This window comes from Gymnoscopelus braueri, assembly GCF_963280865.1.
Source record: "Gymnoscopelus braueri genome assembly, chromosome: 16".
NCBI lineage: Eukaryota > Metazoa > Chordata > Actinopteri > Myctophiformes > Myctophidae > Gymnoscopelus > Gymnoscopelus braueri.
In genome coordinates, this window is record NC_137616.1 from 34,044,681 (window position 1) to 34,067,104 (window position 22,424).

The 22,424-nt window shown below is 43.8% G+C and overlaps 1 protein-coding gene across 1 annotated transcript in view; it reads right to left on the bottom strand.

Moving 5' to 3' along the window:
• nrxn3b (neurexin 3b) overlaps positions 1-22,424 on the bottom strand; it is a gene marked incomplete at its 5' end in the record, with an annotated part of 438,954 nt that overhangs the window by 93,589 nt on the left and 322,941 nt on the right. The window contains one exon of the mRNA XM_080453658.1: positions 362-543. Within this exon, the coding sequence (XP_080309784.1) occupies positions 362-543 (182 nt within the window). The remainder of the gene's footprint in view (positions 1-361; positions 544-22,424) is intronic.

Genomic DNA, 22,424 nt, shown 5'->3' on the forward strand with positions numbered 1-22,424 from the left:
TGCCTCCCCCTGGTCGGCCAGGGCGCCTGACAGAGGGGAAAATAACTGGTTGGAATAACGTGTTCCTTCCACGCGCTACGTCTAACCAGGGAACCTCCCCCCTGTCGGGGGATAAGAAGCGGCCTGCCTGCTCCTCATGCATTGAAGGAGGCATGAGCTTCAGCTTGGGCCTCTCCCTAGGCTGGCAGAGGGAGAGTAGCGCCCAGGATTACATAGGCAATTGGCACTGGGTGAAAAAAAATATGGGTTACAAAATCGTGGGATAAAAATGATAAAAAAACTTCTAATACAATTTATCCAAGCGATATAGGCGATAAAAAGATGGCCAAACCGCAGAACGTGTCATTTATTTTGGACTTACGATGTGGAGCATGATGTAGTCTCCCAGGCGCGGGGCGCTGTCGACGCGGACCAGGATGCCGTCCTTGATGGTGGTGCTGAAGCCCACCGCCAGCCGGTCCGTCCGCGTGCTCGGCCTCTCGTTGTTGGGCCACGTGTAGGTGATCAGGCCGCCTCCCTTTCCGAAGATATAGGTGGTACCGGCTGTGAGGACAGAGAGAGGGAGTGGTGGAGGAGGAGGAGGCATTAGTGTTGCGTTATTGGAGAGAGAACAAGACCAGGGTTGCCAGATCTACTTATTATAATTTCCTCGCAAGATTTTACTTGAAAATAGCAGATCTACAAGCTCACAACGCGCCGCATCGCGACGCGTTGTGAGCTTGTAGATCTGCTATTTTCAAATAGCTGATGTATTATGTTAAAGTGCTCGTGTGGCTCATAGTCGCTTCTTTTGGGCTGGTTTTCCTAGACCTGGGTTGCTTGTTTCTCTCGCAGAATCTGGCAACACTGAACAAGACAGAGAAAGGAAGAGAAGACATTCATCAAATTCACAGAGGAACTTCCGTGTTCTGGTTCTGGAACCATATTCTAACTAGACACATGGGGAGCATGAGGTCATTACCAAAATGACACATTTAAATATAATCCACACTCCAACTATTGAAGGGACGATTCAAATTCCAATCAGCTGCAGCACCATATTGTATAAGCTCTATTTTGGGACTTTTAATGTTATTCAACCACCTCCACCTTTGGGTGGAAGTCAGGCTCCCCGAGCACCGTCTCTGACCTCTCCGGGTCTTAAATATAGCCCCTTCCTGGGGAATAACAGCCACTATGGCCAGAAACAGATAAGTCTCCCAATCCTCATGTATAATACATGAGGACCTGCAACCAAAGAACAAAAGGCTGGCACAAGAAATGAGAGAGGGGTGAGGAATGGAGAGAAGAGAAAAAAAAAGGAAAAGAAAAATCGAAGAACCTTCGTTGGGTTTAATTTGACAAAATGCGCTGCAGGAAAAAGTGGAAGACAGATCCGCCTCAAGACCAAATGGGGGTCTCGGGGAATTCTGCAGAAACAGAAATGTCTCTCAATGCCACCGCCACTATGCAGATCCATGTCAGATAGATTACATAGTAGCGTAATTGGATCAAACGTGGCCCTGAGCTTCATCGGCTCAATCTGCAGCAGAGTTTGCTTGTTTCTTTGTACACAGTAAAATCCTGAGCATTAATTTCACTAAGAGAGTGTACAAATGTAACCAAAATGAACCCATAATGGTCCAGTGGGTTACGTTTGTACACTCTTGAGTTACAAATGGATAAAATGAACACTGGGAATTTTACTGCGTAATAATCGGCTCTCAGGTTTTCAGAAGGTGGCATACCCGTTTCCTGTTCCAGTTCATTCTCCGATAGCTTTTGTTTGATTGGCTCGGCAGCATGGGTTTGAATCGGAAACATGATTTATGACACCTTCACATGTCGTTTCCACTTCAAATCTGCTGCCGAGCCAATCAAACGAATGCTACTGTATAGGAAAACAAGAAACAAGTATGCCACCTTCCTTAGAATCCTAGAACTACAGTTATTCACATTCATTATTAAAGCAATAACCAAAAAAAAAAATGGTAAAGTTTCTCTCGCGGTTGCAGAGTTCAACTCAAATACAACTTTAGAATACTCCCCCGAGCCCCCGAGGTGGTGCATCTGAATTACAGTGTCAGAATCCCGGAGTAGCTTAGCCCCCCTCGTACGCGGTAAAGCAAACATAATGAAGAGATCAAAGGCATTAGACCTTGGGCAGATAGACTGGTGGGTACATCGATATGGGCGGGTTGGTGGAGGAGCCCACCGTAGCCTCAGGATACTAGAAAGCATTTGGCCCACCTCAAAGACGGATGTGGGACTTGCTAATGAAGTTCCCCGTCACTTCTTGCATCTATGTTGTATTCATTTAGTTCGTTTTTTCTTTTTTTTGCTCGCCTCTCATTTGTGCCTACTATCTTCCTCTCCCTGTCCTCTGCTCATAATCGCTTTAATTCTCTCTCTCTCTCTCTCTCTCTCTCTCTCTATCCCTCTCTCTCCCCTTCTCTCTCTTCCTCTGGAAGTCACCTGAACATCTGGTTGGTCTTGTGATAGGTGCCCAGCTGTCCCACCGGGTTTCCCTATAAAGCATCCAAACAATCTGCTCTGTGGGCCTGAACGCCCTGGAGACTGCAGCAGCATATGGACGAGAAGAGTGAGAGGACCAATAGAGAGACTATTATATGGCAGCCACACACAACAGCCTCTATTCGTGCCCACCAGCCACGCCGACAGGTATGCATGTTGGCCATTTCCCGTCTTGGCAACGCAATCCACTAATAAATACGCCTTTACAGCGTCGACGCTGCAGGAGGCTAGCTTTCTGTAAGAGGGGGTCTGTCGGCGTGTGTGCCCGTCTGAATGTCTGTCTCCGTTATCAGTGGTGGAAAGTAACTAAGTACATGTACTCAAGTACTTAAGTAACATTTTGAGGTACTTTTACTTTACTGGAGTATTTTTCCAATGTGTAATACTTCTACTCCACTACATCTCAGAGGCAAATATTGTACTTTTACTCCACTACAATTATTTGAACACTTTAGTTACTAGTTACTTTGCAGATATAAATGATTATATTATAAAACATACATTAACCACTTTATCCCTGTTTTATATATAGGCTATTTGAAAATAGCCGATCTACAAGCTCACAACGCGTCGCATTGCGACGCGTTGTGAGCTTTGTGAGCTTTGTGAGCGTTGTGAGCTTTGTGAGCTTTTACTCAAGTAACGTTTTGAACATGGGCCTTTTACTTGTAACAGAGTATTTCTATATTGCAGTATTGATACTTTTACTTAAGTAAAGCAATTGAGTACTTTTCCCACCACTGGTCTCTGTTATTGTCTGGAGCAAATATCGTAAACTGCTGGACCAGTCAGCGTCAAATTGCTTGTGTATAATACTTTTCCACACATGTATTTGTATATATACTAGACAATTGGCATCACTGGCCGGCCACATGAAGTCAGAGATCCACATGAAGCCACACCTTTTATCTTGAGATCCACACAATATATATATATTTTTTTGCTATTTTGCTACATTAATTGATCGATTGAATACTTTATTAGTCAGAAATGTCAACAGCACCAGGTACAGTCAGACATTAAGGCTAAAAGGATAACACAAAAAAAGTCCATGGAACTTGTTTACATTGTGGTCCTATGTATTCAATTCATCAGCAATTCATCCATTTTCATTCATTCATTTTTACGTATTTTTATCCAACCCGATTTAAAGGTGGGACAAGTGATATTTTGGGGTATTTTTTTTTGTTTTGTTAAAAGGTTAAAGAACTATATTCTGATAGTAATCATTGCTACAGAGCGTTTGTTCGGTCACAGAGGTCTCTCCAGCTCTTTAGTAAACAGAATATAGTACATGTTCAGGTAGGTGACAACATTTAAGCCAATCAGGAGAGAGCACTGAAAAACAATGTTCTGTTTAATAAAGAGCTGGAGAGACATGGGAGACTCCTTTTACTGAACAAACACTCTATAGCAATGAGTACTGTCAGAATATAGAGCTATTTAACACTTATTTTAACAAAAGTAAATCACTTACCCTACCTTTAACCGTGGGAAACGTCATGCAACTGCTTCACCCATAAAGCAGAAAACTCTATCCATATGCCACCCATAATCTGCAAACCAGCCACTTATAAATAATACAAACACAAAAGGCATCATGTAAGTAATCACCATTCAAGCCAATATCCGGCCCTCACAGGCACTCACACAACACAGTTCAATAAATCATATTCACACCCCGACGCCGGGGGTGGGGTTTCCTTTCCCACCCACCCACCCCGCCATGAGTGTGAAGTATAAGATCAAAATGGCCACCGTGTGAGTATGGTCAATGTCTCTGCCTCTCCAATGTCTCCATGACAATGCCATCGATTTTAAGCTCTTCTGTCCAGTACAGTACATCGTGTATCTCGCCCTGCCTCACACAGCACAGCATCTCTCCCTGCATGGTGGTGGTAGTGGTGGAGGGGGGGGGGGGGGGGTGGTGGGGTGGTGTTTGAGAGCAAAGCCCACATTAGAGGCAGACAGCGGGTAGCAGGGTGCAGTGAGGTCATGCCAGATCTATAGCCCCGCCACTGTCTTATATTCGCCATGAAAAGTTTTCTGCTCGCCAAAAGACCTCAGGCAGACTTAACCCATTGAGACCCGGAACGCATCTATGTATTTTGATTTGAGCTAAAAAAAAGCATTATTTTACACTTTAGGCTATTCAAAAATAGCAGATCTACAAGCTCATAGCGCGGCACCGAGTGCCGCGCTACGAGCTTGTAGATCTGCTATTTTTGAAAAATCACGAAAATGTGTGCAAATTGAATATATATATTATTTTAATAATACATTTTTAACTCAAATCTTTGCTTCTGGGGGTCCCTGGAACAAAACATTTTGAGATGGGGGTCGGCGGCCAAATGCATATCATTTTGGGGGTCCTTGACCTGAAAAAGTTTGAACACCACTGATATAGAAACATACGTTTTCAGAAAACTGTTGGGATTTAGAAGACATTTGTACAATCGGCTTCCGATCTTATTGGGTTAAGATCAGTTTCCCGAGCAAACAAGTTAACTCACAGGCTATCTTATCTAACAAACACGCAGTCATCTTTTTTTTCGGGGGGCTGGTGTGTGTGTGTGTGTGTGTGTGTGTGTGTGTGTGTGTGTGTGTGTGTGTGTGTGTGTGTGTGTGTGTGTGTGTGTGAGAGAGAGAGAGAGAGAGAGAGGGGGGGGGGAATAGGGTGACGAGCAGCAAAGCTACAAGCACCCTGGGGAGCCAATTATCACATTGAGGAGATTTACTTAGTGCATGTAGGAATACAGTGTTCTGTTTCTAACACACAGGCAATGTGTTAGAGCGTATACACAGTAAAATACTTGGTGTTCATTTGACTCCGGGAGTGTACAAATGTAGCCAAAATGAAACTGTAAAACACTCTTGGAGCTAATTTGACACTGAGGATTTTATTGTGTACAGGCGAGCGCAGACTGAAGTATAAGTACACAGTCTGCACACATGAAAGACCCCACAGTCGCAACTTTCCATGCCCACGCACGCATGTATGCACACACACACACACACACACACACACACACACACACACACACACACACGCTCTCATCATTTTCACATGCAATCATGCAATGCTGTGTTTCCCTCCATATAGAGATAGACTTGACAGAGAGAACCTGCGATAATAGAAATGTATCGCATTTCCCTAACAACCTGCTGAGCACAGGCAGCAAGGAACCAGACTGCACACACACACACACACACACACACACACACACACTCCATTCCCCCACATAGAGAGAGGACGCCTGCTGCATAATTCATATCGTCACTGTCGGGTAGAAACCTCGTATCTATATAGTTGAAACGTGGGTTATAGGTCTGTCTGGTGGGTTTGATATTTATCCAATGAAAATGCATTAAACAAGAGCTTGCGACGAAACAACTACCGGTACATTGGATCCATTGGAACGCATGTTCTCTTTTTTTCATCCGCTTCCTGAAAAGTAGAGGTTTTTGGACATACAAGGGTTCCGCCCAGCAACGGCGATAATATGCTCACTGCATGCGCACAAACAAAAAAAAACTAATGATTGAAAGGCTATATCTAACGAACAGACAGTGAGAGAGAGAGAGAGAGAGAGAGACAACTTGGTGGATGGATAGCAGCAACGTCGGAGCAAAATGGAGGAGCCTCATACCAGAGCTTGTGGACCGTAACGCTGAGCGTTGTTACACTGAGTATAATACAGAGCAAAGGGGGCTTTGTCCTGCCCAGTCAAGCCTGAATACATGGGCCTCGCATAATTGAATTTTCTGCTGTTTTATTAAGGGGACTAATTAGATGAAAAGGGGTGGGGGGGGGGGGTATTTTATCAAGAATGTTAGCGTATTTGGCGCATCTGTTTGGCATATATACTGTGCAATATTCAGTGGTGGAAGAAGTACTCAGATATTTTTACTTAAGTAAAAGTAACAATACCACAATATAAAAATGCTCTGTTGCGAGTAAAAGGCCTGTGTTCAAAATGTTCCTTGAGTAAAAGTACAAAAGTATTGGCATCAAATATACTTAAAGTACCAAAAGTAAAAGTACCTAATGTTTGAAAATAGCAGATCTACAAGCTCACAACGCGTCGCGATGCGACGCGTGTTGTGAGCTTGTAGATGGACTATTTTCAAATAGCCTATGTATAAAATAGGGATAAAGTGGTTAATGTATGTTTTGTATGGCTTTCAAAGTAACTAGTAACTAAAGTGTTCAAATAATTGTAATGGAGTAAAAGTACAATATTTGCCTCTGAGATGTGGTGGAGTAGAAGTAAAAGTATTGCACATTGGAAATACTCTAGTAAAGTAAAAAGTAACTCAAAATTGTACTTAAGTACATGTACTTAGTAATGTCCACCACTGGCAATACTTAACTGTTATCTTCAAATCTCTCTTCTCTGCATCCTCGTATTTGCCCTCAAATCACCCATAGTTTTCAAAGGCTTTTTTCCCCCTCCATTAGGTATTAGCAGAATGTAAATTAGAAGGTATTTTAAGGAAAATAGGAATACGGCCTGCCACTGTTTTGCATGCAGCTACAGTAGATATCACATTACTGCGAAATAATCACCTAATAACTTTGACAGAAACTTTTCAGAAGGCACGTCGAAAGCAGAGTGTACAAAGTGCAATAACAGTTATGAGAAGAAGACAATCAAATGTGTCGTTCGGTTTCCGGAAAATAATTTGCCTGTGTCGAATCGCCACAGAAGAAAGAACTGTGAAATCATCTGAAAGGTGATTTTCTTTTCCTTCTCTCTTTTTTCTTTATCAACACCTTCCCTCGCTCTTCTCTTGCTTGGCGACAGTCCACTAATAATTCTTCTGCGAAGCCTCACATAGTGACCTTGCGCAAATAAGATTCTCACCCAGGCAATCAGCTAACAGCAATCCACATATATTTTTGTGTTACTTAAAGTGGGGCTATGGAATAACCTGTACCTCTCTCTCTCTTGTAATTATCAAAGGATTTGTTTTGTCCTTTGCATTGTATAGGGACAAACAAACAAAGCAATAACATGAAAGCAATAACGCCCTTTTATGTGCGACGTACAGAGCTAAAATGAAATGACAAACTATGATACGAACATGTATGTTGCCTTTAACACGTGTGGCAGAATTATTTTCACAGTTATGAACTCCCTGGGTAAAAAAAAAAACATAAAACCTAACTAACTGCAGGGAAAATATCAAAGGAATCAAATCTACAAACAGATTACAGTACAAGATGTTTTTTTTTTCTTCTGGATCAGAGGGGGCTTTCATCACATCATCTCTGAATAATATAATCTTGTCATAGCCAGTGGGTATTGGAGATGAGCCATTTGAAATCTAATTGTAACACATTGGGCCACCATTGATTTGGGAAGTTAATGATAGGGAGATGGCAAACCCTTTGAAAATCTGGACCGCTGCCTGTTTAGTGGGAAGGTAAAAATAAATGAAGAGACAAAAGTATTATTTTTAGATGTACTATGTGTGTCACTCGTGTCATCTTCTGACCAACAACTTGCAAATATCCACTTAAAACCTCTATGCTTAGTAAACAAATACCCCGTTTAGACGACGACGGTCTCTAGGGAAAATGACAAAATGAAATATCAGCTGTGCCTTCCGTTTAGACGGCAATTTTCGGGGGTTGAAACCGCGACAAAGTGAAACCCCCTTCCAGAGTGGAAATCTTTGAAAACGCTCCGCCTCGCGTCTGTGTGTAAACACGCAATACGGGGTAAACCGCAAAACGTGTGGCATCATGGCTTACGTCGGCTCACGCCGTGTATGCTATTACATCGTAAATGTGTGTGTGTGTGTGTGTGTGTGTGTGTGTGTGTGTTAAAGGATCTACACCATGAATTTAAAAAATATATTTAATATTTAATATCATATTGTTCCCTCAAACGTTTTTCAAAAGGTTTGAGCCTAAATCAAGCCTCAGATATACTCATTCCAACTAACTTCTCTCTGGCTTATAAAGCACTTTCACCTGCAATACCACATTGTCCTGATTTGCACGGGGCGCTATTAAGCCAGTTTGTATGCATGTTATCTCCTGGTTCTGAGTGGGAAAAAAAAGGGAAAGGGAAAAAAAAAATCATTTTTTTTCCTAAGTTGGAACTGAAAGAACGGGAGGGATTGTAGCGCTAGTGACGTCACTTTCGGGGCTAAATCAGTTTGGCGATTTACATAAAACCCCAGATATGCTGTGAAAGCCTGAGTGCTCAAACTGGGGTATTTTTTGGGATAGAAGAGAGGTAGGGGAGACCAAAAACACACAAAAAAGAAGGACAAGTTCAAATTCATGGTGTAGTCCCTTTAAATGTGTGTGTCGGAGCCGCGAGTGGGCGGGGGCCGGGGGGGGGGGGGGGGGGGGGTCGAGAACGCTAACTGTACGAGCAAAAAGAGGGACTCTGTAAACAAACAGCTGTGATAGGAAGTAGAACAGAAGTGGTTCTGCGCATGCGTGACTGGTCTATCTGGCAACGCGTCTCACCGCCACCTAGCCACCTGGCATGCACACTACAGCGTTTTCAATCACTGTCGCGTCTCCGTGTAAACGCAGAATAAAAAGCGAGAACGCAACGGCACCTTCTCGTTTTCTGTTCTGATTGTTACCGTGTAAGCCTTAGTTGACCGGGCTTGGATTTGTACTCCCCCCCCCCCCCCCTCTGGACCAAACATCTCCGCTAAATATAGCCGATCTACAAGCTCACAACGCATTGCAACACGACACGTTGTGAGCTTGCAGATCGCCTATTTTCGGAGTTTAAGTTCCCCTCAAATTAGGGATAATATAGGGTTAAAGTGGATATCCATTAAAAACTTTGTCAGCACTTGATCACCAGAATTTGTCAGAAAAAACAAAAAAAGCTCCTCAAATGAGTCATTAATGAGTAACGCTGTGCTCTAAAGGCACACATTAAAGGCATGTTGCTAAGAAATTATCTCACAGGAGGGGAGAGAGAAGAGACATGAATGACTGATGCTTTTGAAATTAAGGCATGCTCGTGCTGTACAAGCATGCTGCTGGAAATGCACTGCTGCATTTTCCCTGTTGTTGTTGTTGTGAATCATTGCCTCTGCAGTGCGTCTCTGCTTAGAGATTCCAAACACCCGGGTCAAGGCCTCGGCCTCCATGAGACCCATGGGGCCCCCATGAGAGCAGATAGCAGGTCAGGACACCTGTCTGAGGGACAGAGCTGTGTCCCTCTCCTATACAGTATAGCCTCGAGCAATGCCACCGCCAAGGAAAAGAGAAGGAACAGGGGACAACAGCAAAATGTATAAAAAAAAATGATATTATATAAAAATAATGATGTGTATCTCGGGATGTACACAGCAACAACCGTGGCTCAAATGTGGATCTCAGACTTAACCCGGGAACGCATATCTGTCATTTTAGATTTCTTTGGATATTCAAAAATAGCAGATCTACAAGCTCAAAGCGCGGCACCGAGTGCCGCGCTTTGAGCTTGTAGATCTGCTATTTTTGAAAAATCATGAACATTTGTGTAAAACTTTGGTATATATATTTTTCAAAGTGAACATTTGTAAAATATTTTGTTCCAGGCCCAGAAGCAAAGATTTAAGTTACGTTACAGTACAGTACATATTCAGAGATTTGCATTGCAAAATATGAACAATATAAAAAATGATGCATGCATATCAAGTCTGGTTTAGCCCATAATCCTTACAGTAGATTCCATAGGGGAGAAAATAGTCAGACTCACCACTCACCTGCTAAATCAAACATCTGATCACAGATTGTATAAAGTCTGTCTTTCATGCAGTCCAACGGTATAGGACCACTATACCGTTGACCAAAATAAACGAATAAGCTTTATGGTCAATCCGAGCAAGTGATACCTTGTAGATTCAATCCTCTACTTTCCTAAAGCAAAAAGATGCCAACAGTTCCTGCACGCGGTCACCCCCCCACCCCCCAGCAACATTTGCACTAGCCTCGATCTCCAGGCTTTTATTTTCCTTCGCGTTTTGCTAAAAAATAAAAGCCTGGATCAGCCTGTTGATGTTCCTGGCATAGGAAGTGTTTCATTTCCCCCAACCAACCAGAGCGCAGTGGGCGTCGCTCCAAATGTTGTGACGTCAGGGCTCTCAATGCTGCACATTGGGGGAGGAGGAGGGGCAAGGGGCGGGGCGGGGGCTGACGGACAGATTGGTAAACCAATGGGATCTCGCAGATTTTTTGCTAGGGCAGCCTACATTTGTACTAAAGTTAAACCATACAAAGGTTGAAAATAGTAATATGTGCAGGGACACACGTTTATTTTTACCCCATCATAAAACTGTTGACTCAGATTATGACTCAGCTCTTGCCTCCATGTCTAACCCTGCCATGAAACAAGACAAACTTGACCCAGAAAAACTATTGAGTTCATTAAACTTTTAACATCATAAAAAAATGAGTCAATAAAAGTGGGAAGATGTTATTCACATCACTCCCCACGAGTGCACAAACAGCTATTGGACAGGACACAGCAGGGCCTCTGCCATGGTGCATGTCTGCTATAATTGGGTGTTTGGATTTATTTGGGCAGGGCACCACGCTGGGATGCAAACCTCTGCTTAATGGGTGTCTGGTTGAAGTGCTCGTAGAGACTGGTACAGCATGCCCATTGACAACGGCTGCTGGGAGGAACTGGTCAAATGTTCCAGAGGGGATACTGGCTAATTGTGGACTGGGGTCCAATAAGGACATTATTGACCGATTATATGACACCCGTAGTGAGTCAGCGTGTGTGTGTGTGTGTGTGTGTGTGTGTGTGTGTGTGTGTGTGTGTGTGTGTGTGTGTGTGTGTGTAAGCTTCCAAACACCATTTTTAGAAAGACGGAATGCCAAGTCACCTATTCCATGCAAGGCACAGAACTATAGCTGGTATTGGCAAATAAACTAGACAAACAAACGCACAAGCACGCACGCACGCACGCACGCACGCACGTACACATGCACGCAAGAAACCGCACGCACGCACGCACACACACACCTCCACTCTCCACTTTTATGTATCTCCCCTCGTTATCTCTTGGGTTTTCCGCAGTGCAGGACCCCTGGGGGGATTGAAAAAAAGAAGACAAACACAGTTTGATGTGGCTGAATATTCTGCCCGAGAAAGAAAAACGTACAAAAATAAAATAAAAATATACACGTACGCGGTAGGCTATAGCCTAAAAGTGAGGCGGAAAACGTAATTGCCTCCTCAGTCACGTTCAATAGAGCTCCATCAGAGCAATTCTTTTTTTTCCCTGCCATGTTTAATACATGTGAAATTATTAGGGCTGCCGTCCTTCACACAAACTACAATAAAGATTCCTTGACACAGGAATTGAATTGTGGGACACTGAAGTGTGTAATCACCGGGATTTATCTCCATTTTACAACCTCTTATCATTTCATAATTCATATTTCCAACTGTTACCCCTCTCCTCCGGGGGCGAGAGGACTCACACACTCGTGATTGAATGTTCTCTGTCTCTCTCTCGCTCCCCCCACCCTCCCCTCCCCTTGATCTAGCACCAGAAGCAAGTTACCCCAAAAGATGGGGAAAAATAGATGCAATTACAATGTGCATGTCCAGTACATATGTTCCTACGAGAGTGTGAGTGCTTCTGTTTATGCATAATGAACGCATTCAAGTGTTTGTGTGCGTGTGCGTGTGCGTGTGCGTGTGTGTGTGTGTGTGTGTGTGTGTACGCGCGCGCGCGTGTGTGTGCATAATTGAGTGCATGGTGTCACCAGGGTATGCCTGTGGTGGAGATGTGTCCCATCTCTCATCAGCAGCACTGAGCAAAATGCAGAGGATGATTGATGGAGGGCAATGTCTTGTGAAGAATGGCTATGGGAAAGAAAACAACCGGCCGGAATGATTTACACTGCCTGCCCCGTCATAATAAACTGTGGTATTAGTGTAGAATATGAATTCACGCACCAGGAACAATAGTAATAGAAGTTGCTGTGGTACACAGACACAGCGAGGGAGAGGCAGGGAGATGGAGAGAGAGAGAGAGAGTCTTTTAGCATGAAACAGTGGTATAAGACAGGTGAGTGCACGTAAGTATTTCAGTAAGGTAGGGAACATGCATGACAAGCTGTCTGATCTCTGTCTCTGCCATGAAGACAAAGACTATTTTAATCGCCTTCATCCCGTCTTGCAACCAGATTCATCTTTTGCTCACAGTTTCTGTTTTACTTTGGACAGAATATTGACCAAGCAGTGGTGTAAAGTAAATGTACTAAAGTACCATTTTGAGGTATATCTTGCTTTACTGGAGTATTTCCAATGTTCAGTACTTTTACTTCTACTCCACTACATCTCAGAGTCAAATATTGTACTTTTACTCCACTACAATTATTTGAAAACTTTAGTTACTAGTTGCTTTGTAGATTTTGATTATTATTACAAAACCACTTCTGCCCTATATACATTTCGGCCATTTGAAAATAGCCGATCTACAAGCTCACAAGATGCGACGCATTGTGAGTTTGTAGATCTGCTATTTTTGATTTGAAAACTTTGTGAAATGGGACATTCTGCATAATGAGTACTTTCAACTTTTGCTGCTTTAAGTACATTTTGATACCAATACTTTTGTGCTTTTACTCAAGTACATTTTGAATTCCGGACTTTTACTTGTAACGAGTATTTCTACATTGCAGTATTGATACTTTTACTTAGTAGAGCATATTAGTACTTTTTTCCACCACTGTCAGTAGGCTAAGTAACAAATGAAATGTCAAACACAATACAGAGATGCGGTAGCAGACTGATTAGTGCATCCAGTATAATCACACCGTCCCCGGTTTCATTCCGCCCTAGACACACACATCTCTCCCGCCTCTTTGCCCTGCAGTTTCCTGTCTCTCTCCTGGCCTATCTAAACAAAGCAAAAACTGCCCTAAATACGGTGAGCTCCTTTTGCAGCAAAATATAGGCTATAGAGACCCTGAACGTCAGTCGAGTTTCCTGAGCATAGAGAGAGGATTCCCACTCTCACTTATGAGCACGTTCATCAGGGCATTTTCTCTCAATGGCCAAGAATGGTCACACTTCTGACGTTGAATTCTTCATGTCGCTGCTATCGGACAGAAATCCTGTATCTACATATTTAAAATTTGAATGTTTTTTTTTTTTGGGGGGGGAATCAATGCCCTGCTTCGTCATGTGTCACAGAAAAGCAGCAAAAGTAGCCGACCTACAAGTGCACAACTTGTCGCATTTTGTCCTATATATTACTCACGGCGATTTGAACCGACGGAAGGCGTGTATAGTAGGCATAGAGGCGAGAGGCGTGTCTAGTACCATAGCTTGGGAGGACGAGTATGGGATAGTATCCCCATTGGCTTAAGGACAGCCAATGATTGAAAACATGTCGCGAATATGTCGAACACATGGATGAATATGTCGAACACATGGATGACTAGTAGGTCGGTCTGTTCTTAGACCAACGTGCTTTGCAAGCTGGTAAAAAGTCAAAGGGGTTAAGTCTGACTGCGGGTTTTAGAAATATTAAACAAATGAAAAGTATTTACAAGAGCCTGTGACCAAATAATAACACCATTGGATCCTTTGGAACAGAGGCTATACTTATTCCATTTCCTGGAAAGTAATGGTTTTAAGGTCTCCGCCCGACAGCAACCATGTAAAACATTATAGCTGGACTGTGGGTGACAGCACTCAACTAAAACTAGGGGCTCCAAAAGCGAACCCCCTCGACATGACACAAGACGAGACACGGCTATATGCCAAAAAGAACCTCCTTCCTTCCATCACCCTTCAGCATAGGCGGTGACAAGCATGCTTGACACGTTTCAGCCATGACGAGCAGCTTGATTTGCCATCTGTGTCGCGGTGCTGGAGAGGAAGTGGGGAGAAAAAGATGGAGGTGGTGGTGAGAGAAAAGAGAGTATAGAAGGATTGCTATTTCACAGACTAGAGAGAAGAGGAGGAAGAGAGGATAACGAAAGAGGGAGAGACAGCGTGTGAGAGGGAGAGTCTCGGATGCAACGCCTGGGTTAGTGCGAAACAGGCTCAGTGTCAAATCATCTTCAGGTAGGTGCCGAACAGGAAGCTACATTCACTAGACATCTATTAAAGAAGCAGTCATGTAACTCTCACAGGCGTGAATACACTACCTCCTCCCATACTCCCACACCCACACAGACGCACGCACACACACAGTTACCCACACACACACACACGCGCACACACTGCTGGAAGGTGAGCTGAACGCCTTCACCCTCATTACAGCAAAACCCAGGCAGTCTCACACCCTCTCCTCTCATCACTGACACTTGTCCACTTTGTAGTGGAGACGGTGGAGACGGTGGACAGAAAGTACGGGTTGAACTTTTTTTTTTCTCCCCCTTCTTCTCCGGAAGTGTCGGTTCTTATTCTCTCCGGACAGAGAATGAGATGGGAGGAAGAAGAGGACGACATGGAGGAGCAGGAGGAGGAGGCGGAGGAGGAGAGGAGGGGTGGGAGTCTGAACAGGAAGGAGCGCAGTACAACGGCAGAGACATCCACTTCAACGCTCGCAGGCAAACAAAGTATAACTGTCTGCTTCCTTTAGTGCTGCACGTCGCAGACATGGAGACGGAGGGAGGGGGGTGGGATAATATGAGATGCAGAAAAAGAGAGAGACAGACGGAGGAATAACAGAGAGGGGTGGCGTGAGTCAACCCCACGAGTCAGCTTTGAGATGGGGATGAAGAGACGGAGAGAAATAGCCGGGACAGCTGCACGACGAAATACTCCGGACTCAATCATACTCGCAGTGGAAATTAGCATTCTGCCAAGCTCTGGGTGTTGATGTTCACACTCCTCTCGGCAAAAAAAATTAGGACACAAGTGTCTCCTTCCCAATCATTCATAATGCATGACACGCGGCATGCGGCGCGTGCGTGCCTATGTTTGAAGCGTATCAGTGCCGAGGCAGGCCACGCCAAACCCTGCTGAGGATTAGGTGAGGAAGATCTCCGAAAGAATAACGGATTGCAAGGTGGTTCCAAGTGGAAGCATCATTTATAATTGAATCGTCCCTAGAGGACAGTGCTGCCTGTTTGCCTTTGCCAAAGCCTCGTGCAGAGCCCAGAACTCATCTCTCTCTCTCTCTCGCTCTCTTTCACTCTCTCTGCTTCTCCCTCTCTCTCTGCTTCTCCCTCTCTCTCTGCTTCTCTCTCTCTCTCTGCTTCTCTCTCTCTCTCTTTCTCCATCTCTCTCCATCTCTCTCTCTCCCAGCACTATCTGAGAACCCCTCGAACACAAATACAACATACTGTAGCAACCTCAGCTTCTGATCATCCCATCCCAGTCATAGCTCCTACTACAACTAAAACCCCAGTTGGACACGATTTTCTTTTTCCTCTCTGAACTCTTCACAAACTTGTCACATTATTATTTTTTGCCTATCGAGCAAGAAAGTTTTTTTGTGTGTATGTTTTGCTGGCTCCTTTCAGCAGCCACGGCATTACAAATTGCCCTTGCAGTGAAGTAGTCAATCAAAACCTTGCATCTCCTCTCCATATTTCATATTTTAATTATTCTTTTTCATAAATGAATGCCCCTATTTCAATGTTTTTTTTGGGCCAAGGACCGCTTAGTTGAGACAGAGAGGAAGCAAGGAACCCTGCTACATACTGTATAGGCTATCATATACCAAAATCTACTTTTTTTTTTAAAGAAAGCCTTCCATGCAACTTGATGGAAGAGGCTTTCAAAGCTAGCTCACCATGTTTAGCGGATTGATTCATCAATGTCTGTTGAACGTTGAGGGATTTGAGAGTAGCTTGGAAATGTTCCAAGCTAGAAAAGTTTTTCTTTTATGTGATGCTGCATGTGTTTGACAGCATTACCAACAGTGTTGTTGTTTGTTTGTTTGAATAATGTACACATTATCTTTGCTATGTTGGATTCATGTTAATGTTTATTTTCAGACTTTTTTAAAGAAAACAATATTTTTTTATTTACCCAATGAAAAATACTAAGATGAGCTTGTGAATAAATAATAACTACATTGGATCCATTCGCGATATATTGGACATACAAGGTTTTCGTCCGACAGTGACAAAATGCTAATTATGACCGGGGTTATCTGCCTTAGCCTACTTGCTTTGGCTGGTCGTCTCTGAAGTGGCTTAGCTGCAATTTCAAGCTTACCGGCCGACATCCACACAATACATTTGAAGTCGATGATGTCGTAGGCTCTGTGCAATTGAATCTTCTTCTCAGACGGCTTTAACCCGGGAGAGTGCGAAAGCCTTTATGCAAGGTGATAATTGAGGCACTTCTGCATACGACACCTTTAAATGAAACTGCCGAGCGGAAAATAAAATAACACCGTTAGAAAAGGAAGACAGCAAGCTGCAAGTTTGAACTCCTCGCCCTGCGTTTTTAGAGAAACGCCCCGGTTCGTGACACGCGGTGTCGCCTTTTTCATTAGAGCTAAAGCTATTTATAAAAAGAAGCTGGAAGAAAACTCTTCATCTCAGATACCCCCGCATGCAATCTGAAAAGGACGTATTAAGAGAGATGAATGGACCTACGCTCAAAGGAGGCAGTGTCTTGCATGGGGCCTAATGTCCCCTTTGATGGGAGACATCAAGTGAAGTAAAAAACGCCCTTGAACCAGAACACTACTCAGTGACCGGAGAAAAACAAGCAGCACAATCAAATGGATAATCAAAGGTCTCTGTCTTTCAGAATCAACCAAAGACGCATTCATCCAACAACATGGTTTGTAGTTCTGTTTGATACGTTTCATTAGCAGGGGGTGGACAAAGTACTCAATGCCAGTACTTGAGTCAAAGTAGAGATACTCCCGGTCGAATGTGACTCGACTGACTGAAGTGAAAATTGCTCTGACAAAATTTGTACTTGAGTTAAAGTACCCGAGTACTTGCTTTTAGAATTACTTAGAAGGAGCACTTCACCCATTTTAAACCTCATCTTCATAATTGGTCCTTATTAATGGTAAATGGTGCATTTATATAGCGCTTTTATTTCTATGCCTCGTTTGGTGGGCTATGGACAATTCAGAAACCTGAGCCTACCAATGGGGATTCCAAGCCAATAGAAACTACAGCCTTTTTATTCTCCTGGAACGTTAGCATGCTGAGATAGAAGCCATTGTTCTTCCATTGATAGAAAAAAGAAAATAATGAAATAACAAAACCTGCCTACCAATGATGTCACTGGTAGGCTATATAGGCAGGTTTCTGAACTGTCCACAGCCCTCCTCTGTGACAGTATGAAATGGTGCCCTGTTATAATGAGCATTAGAGAGTTCCAATTATATATAGATAAGTTGAAAATGGGTGAGGGGGGTTTAAGTATTCAAAAGTACAGTACATGCGTTAAAGTAAAAATCACAAAGTATATATTTTTAATATCAATGCATTGGTGTAATATTCCCACGATTTCCCAGACATTTTCAATTATATGAATATCAGTGAAAATAGATCTGCTATTTTCACTATTTGAACTATAGGGCTTAAGTGGTTGAAATTAGTGGAGTAAATAGTACAATATTTGCCTTTGAAATGCAGTGGAGTTAAAGTAATAAGTATCCAACGATACAGAATCAGAATACAGATAGTCAAGTAAAGTACAGATGCTAAACACATGTTCTTAAGTACCAAGTAAATGTACTTTGTTACTATGTACACCACTGCCGTAGACACACTCGAGTCCAACAACTGGGTTTTTAGTTCAGTTTGATGTGTTCCCCCCCGCGCCGCCGGTTTGTCTCGGTCGTCGGGCTGAAACACATCTTCATTGTCTCCGCCATACGGCCAGCTGTGTCTGCTGGGTTGGCATAGCAACCTCAGGGGCCCGGTCGCCAATGTCTGCGACGGATGGGATATGGGGTTGCTATGCGGCAAAGGCATTACTGCCTATCACGCCTTAATGTCTCGGATGGGTTCCGATGAGAAACTGCCCCCCCTTCTCAATAATGGCATACGGCGCTGACAGGATGACACAGAAAGAAACTTTGCTTGCGCCGTACAATTCTGAGTGTTCACTTTGAGTCTGAGAGTGTGCAAATGCAAACCAAATGGACCCGTAAGGGTCCATTTGGTTTGCATTTGCACACTCTCAGACTTAAATGAACACTGATGATTTTACTGTGTAGTCATTTCCTTCCTGGGTTTCATATATAACCCCTTTGCCAAAATTCTATTCAATTTTCTTTTTTTCCACACGAAAAAGAGTTTCCAATTTAAGTTTGAAGCCTGTCATGAAAAGGGCAAGGTTGACAGAGGGGTTGGTTATTACAGGTTGTTCATATTTCAGTGTGACAAGTGAGAGTACAACCAGTCAAACATACATCATGTACTTTGTACAGTGCCCGTACATGTAAGTGCACCAGGCTTGATCTCTCGTTGCCCAGTTGATGCAATCAGTACATAATGTTCAGCCAATCGAAACCGAAGGTGTCAATCACAATCCACGAAGCGATACAGTGAAGTACGCCTCGCGTCTGGCTCTGATTGTGGTCCTGTGTTGTTTGGGTGGGGTTACGCAAGCTTCGGGGTAGATTAGCTGATTACATTATGGTCAGTATAAGTGTGTAGCTGAGGTTGTTTTTAAAGGCACCGTATGATAAATCCTCCTCTCCTCTCCTCCCAACTGTACCAACTGTACCAATACACTCCCCCAGTTCCACCTCCCTGGCCAAGGACACTGAGCCTCAGATAACAAGAAATGATGACGCAGTCATATTAATACCAGGTTGCTCTCTCCAGCGTCCCCGCCGTGGTCCTGTACCCTTTCGCTCGCTGTTGGAGGCGGCGCTGTGTGTGTGTGTGTGTGTATGAGGAGTCAAGTCAATAGTTTATTTGGTGGCGTCGAAGACCCCACAGTTTTCTTTTTTTTTTTATAGTTTGTTTGGTGGCAACGACCACATTTTTTTTTTTATAGTTTGTTTGGTGGTGACGACCACACGTTTTCTTTTGTTCTGGGCTATGTTCCCAAAGCATGGGAGGACGCCCGTCGTTCAGAGTATGGGGAAGTCTCAGGGAAGTCTCCCCATTGGCTTAAAGGTTCTATGACATTCATTTTCACTTTTTTTATGAAAAAATCATCACCTCTGCAGAGCAGAGGTGATGATTGACAAAAAAAGATTGACAAAAAATCATCACCTCTGCAGAGCAGAGGTGATGATTTTTTTGACAGGCAAAATCCCTCAACAGCGACACCCGCAGGCAAAGATTTCTTTTTTCATTGCAGTTGAAAAGGCTTTAGAAATGTGAGAAAAACACCTGCAATGGCTCACTAGAGTGGAATTTTCAGTTAAAACTTTGTATACACGTTTGAAGGACCTTGACAAAGACTTTTAATGTGTTGTAAAACTGAATGTCATGAAACCTTTAAAGGATTGAAGGACAGCCAACGATGAAAAGGTCGCTATAAAGTGTTTAGAAAGTGTTGAGTAGTTGATCAGTCTCTTCCTAGACCAGGCAAGCAACCTGGTAAAAAGCAGCTAAAGCCATGGAAGTAAGGAAGACTCAAGGATGCGTCACAATCCATCTACTTTCAAGGATTTACCCAGGGAGCCACAAAGAGATCGGCCCTTCACCTCTCTCCTCCGTTATCCGTTTCCAATTCTTTATCGGGGGCGAGGGACAGGGAGGGAGGTAAAGAACTCCGTTAGGCACTCAAAAAAGCCCAATGGCACGCGGCCTATCTCAAAATAAAAGAGTGGTGGAGGCCCCGATCGTTGAGAGGGTTGGAGAAAAGGGACGACGGGGCGAGAAAACTGTAATTAATGGAATCCCAAAGGTGTGGATTGGTGATGGGCAGGTGGGGTGCTATGGTGGGGGTTTAGAGGACGCGAGAGCAAGACAAGGAGGAGAAGAGGGAGAGCGAGGAAAGCATCTCATTGTGTGTGCAAGACTACCCCCTGCGTGCAAACTTAGTACGTCTGAACGTGAGTGAGTGTTTCTGAGCCAGCATGACTGCGTGAGTCTTCTGTTCTGTGTGTGTGTGTGTGTGTGTGTGTGTGTGTGTGTGTGTGTGTGTGTGTGTGTGTGTGTGTGTGTGTGTGTGTGTGTGTGTGTGTGTGTGTGTGTGTGTGTGTGTGTGTGCTGTAAAGGCCTGTGTATGCTGATCTGTAGCCAATGCTTGGATAAGTCTGCCTGGGGTGATGCTGAGTGGGCCCAGGGGAGACTGGAGGGCAGTCTGTGGGCAGTGGCATGGAACATGCTGGCTTCTCAGTGTGTCTTAGCGTCTGCTTAATTAAAGCCTGGACCAAAAAAAGACTCTGTTATTGTTTGCTTCCACTGCCACTGCCACTGCTGCTGCGCGTGTGTGTGTGTGCGCGTGTGCGTGTGCGTGTTGACTTTGAAATGTTTGAAAGGCTCTGCCCACACTCTCATGCATCTCCACTGTAAAATGAACACATGTGTATGTGTGTAGTATATGTATGGCTGTGTGCATGGATGTGTCTGTGGGTATTTCTCATGTATGTATGTGTGCGCGGTGTGTGCATGTGTGCGTGTCAGCTCATAATGTACCTGCTAGATAAGCTCCTGGATGATCCTATTTCTTCTCGTCTCTCTCTATCGTTATCTCTGTCTCCCTCCCCCTGTTCATGCCACCCAAATTTAGGCGACTGTTTAGTTCCCTATCTCCACTACAGGCTAAATATAAACCCTTTAAGAGATGTCAAAACGGTTATAGACATCCATGCTAAAACTTGGCTTTGAAAAGGGAAGTTAAAATATTTTCGCCAGTACAATGTCCATAAACTGTTAAAATATGCCTAAATAGAACATTGTCGGTGTTCCAGGTTTACTCTAAGGTCAATCCAGTCTAGAGTTGGGCAAATAGTAACAAACAAATCCTTTTAGTGTCCGATACATACAGTACTGAGTCAGCCTGTTTGAACATACTGAATACTCATGAATCAGTCTGCTCGTGTTTCTGCACAGCTGTCTGGTATTTGCTTTTCACAAACCTACTTTTTCCCATAATCCATTCGTATTGGCTAGTAGCCGGTTGTTTGTCACCCAAAAGTGCTTCCTATTGACTAAGGGTGTCGAAAAAGGCAAGAAATGACGTGGCATAATGTAAACTAACAACAAAGGTGAACCGTTTTGCACAGGTTCATTCTCACTGGCCGTGAGGCTGTTTGTGGTGCGGCTGAGAAGGAGGTGAAAAGAGGTGGCGACAGAATTGGACATTTCAAAAAGTTCAAGTTGTCCCCGGACTAAATGGCAAAGCTGATTTGCAATCCTTTCCACCAGGCTTGCACACCTCTCTGCTCTGTAAAGAAAACACAACCCTAACAGTCGACCCCAACAGCTGCGTTTTGACAAAACGGCCTCAGCCAGCCAAAGGGCCCGAGCTCGTCCTGCAGGAACAATACTTACCACCACACGTAGCAGGCGTTTCTCACACCGCTATAATATTGAAGCATTTTGTTCTGCTGCGCCCGGGGGAATGTCACCATTTGTTCAGAGACACAAAAATTGGTAGGAAACAAACTTCTGTTAAAAGACAAACGAAAAATATCAAGGTGTGGGGAAACTGGTGGCCAACACAACCCTGCACTGGAACGCAGTCAAAAGACAAGGTTACAGAAAAGCTATTATACAGTCTAGACATAAACACTCGTCTCATCAAAGAGAAGACATCAATCTATGGTCTTACCTAATAGGGAAACCGGTGCCATAGTCTCTCTCTCTCACACACACACACACACACACACACACACACACACACACACACACACACACACACACACACACACACACACACACACACACACACACACACACACACACACACACACACACACACACACACACACACACACACACACACACACACACACACACACACACACACAGCCTATCAGGATGTGACTACATTTCAATGCATTGCCCGTGATGA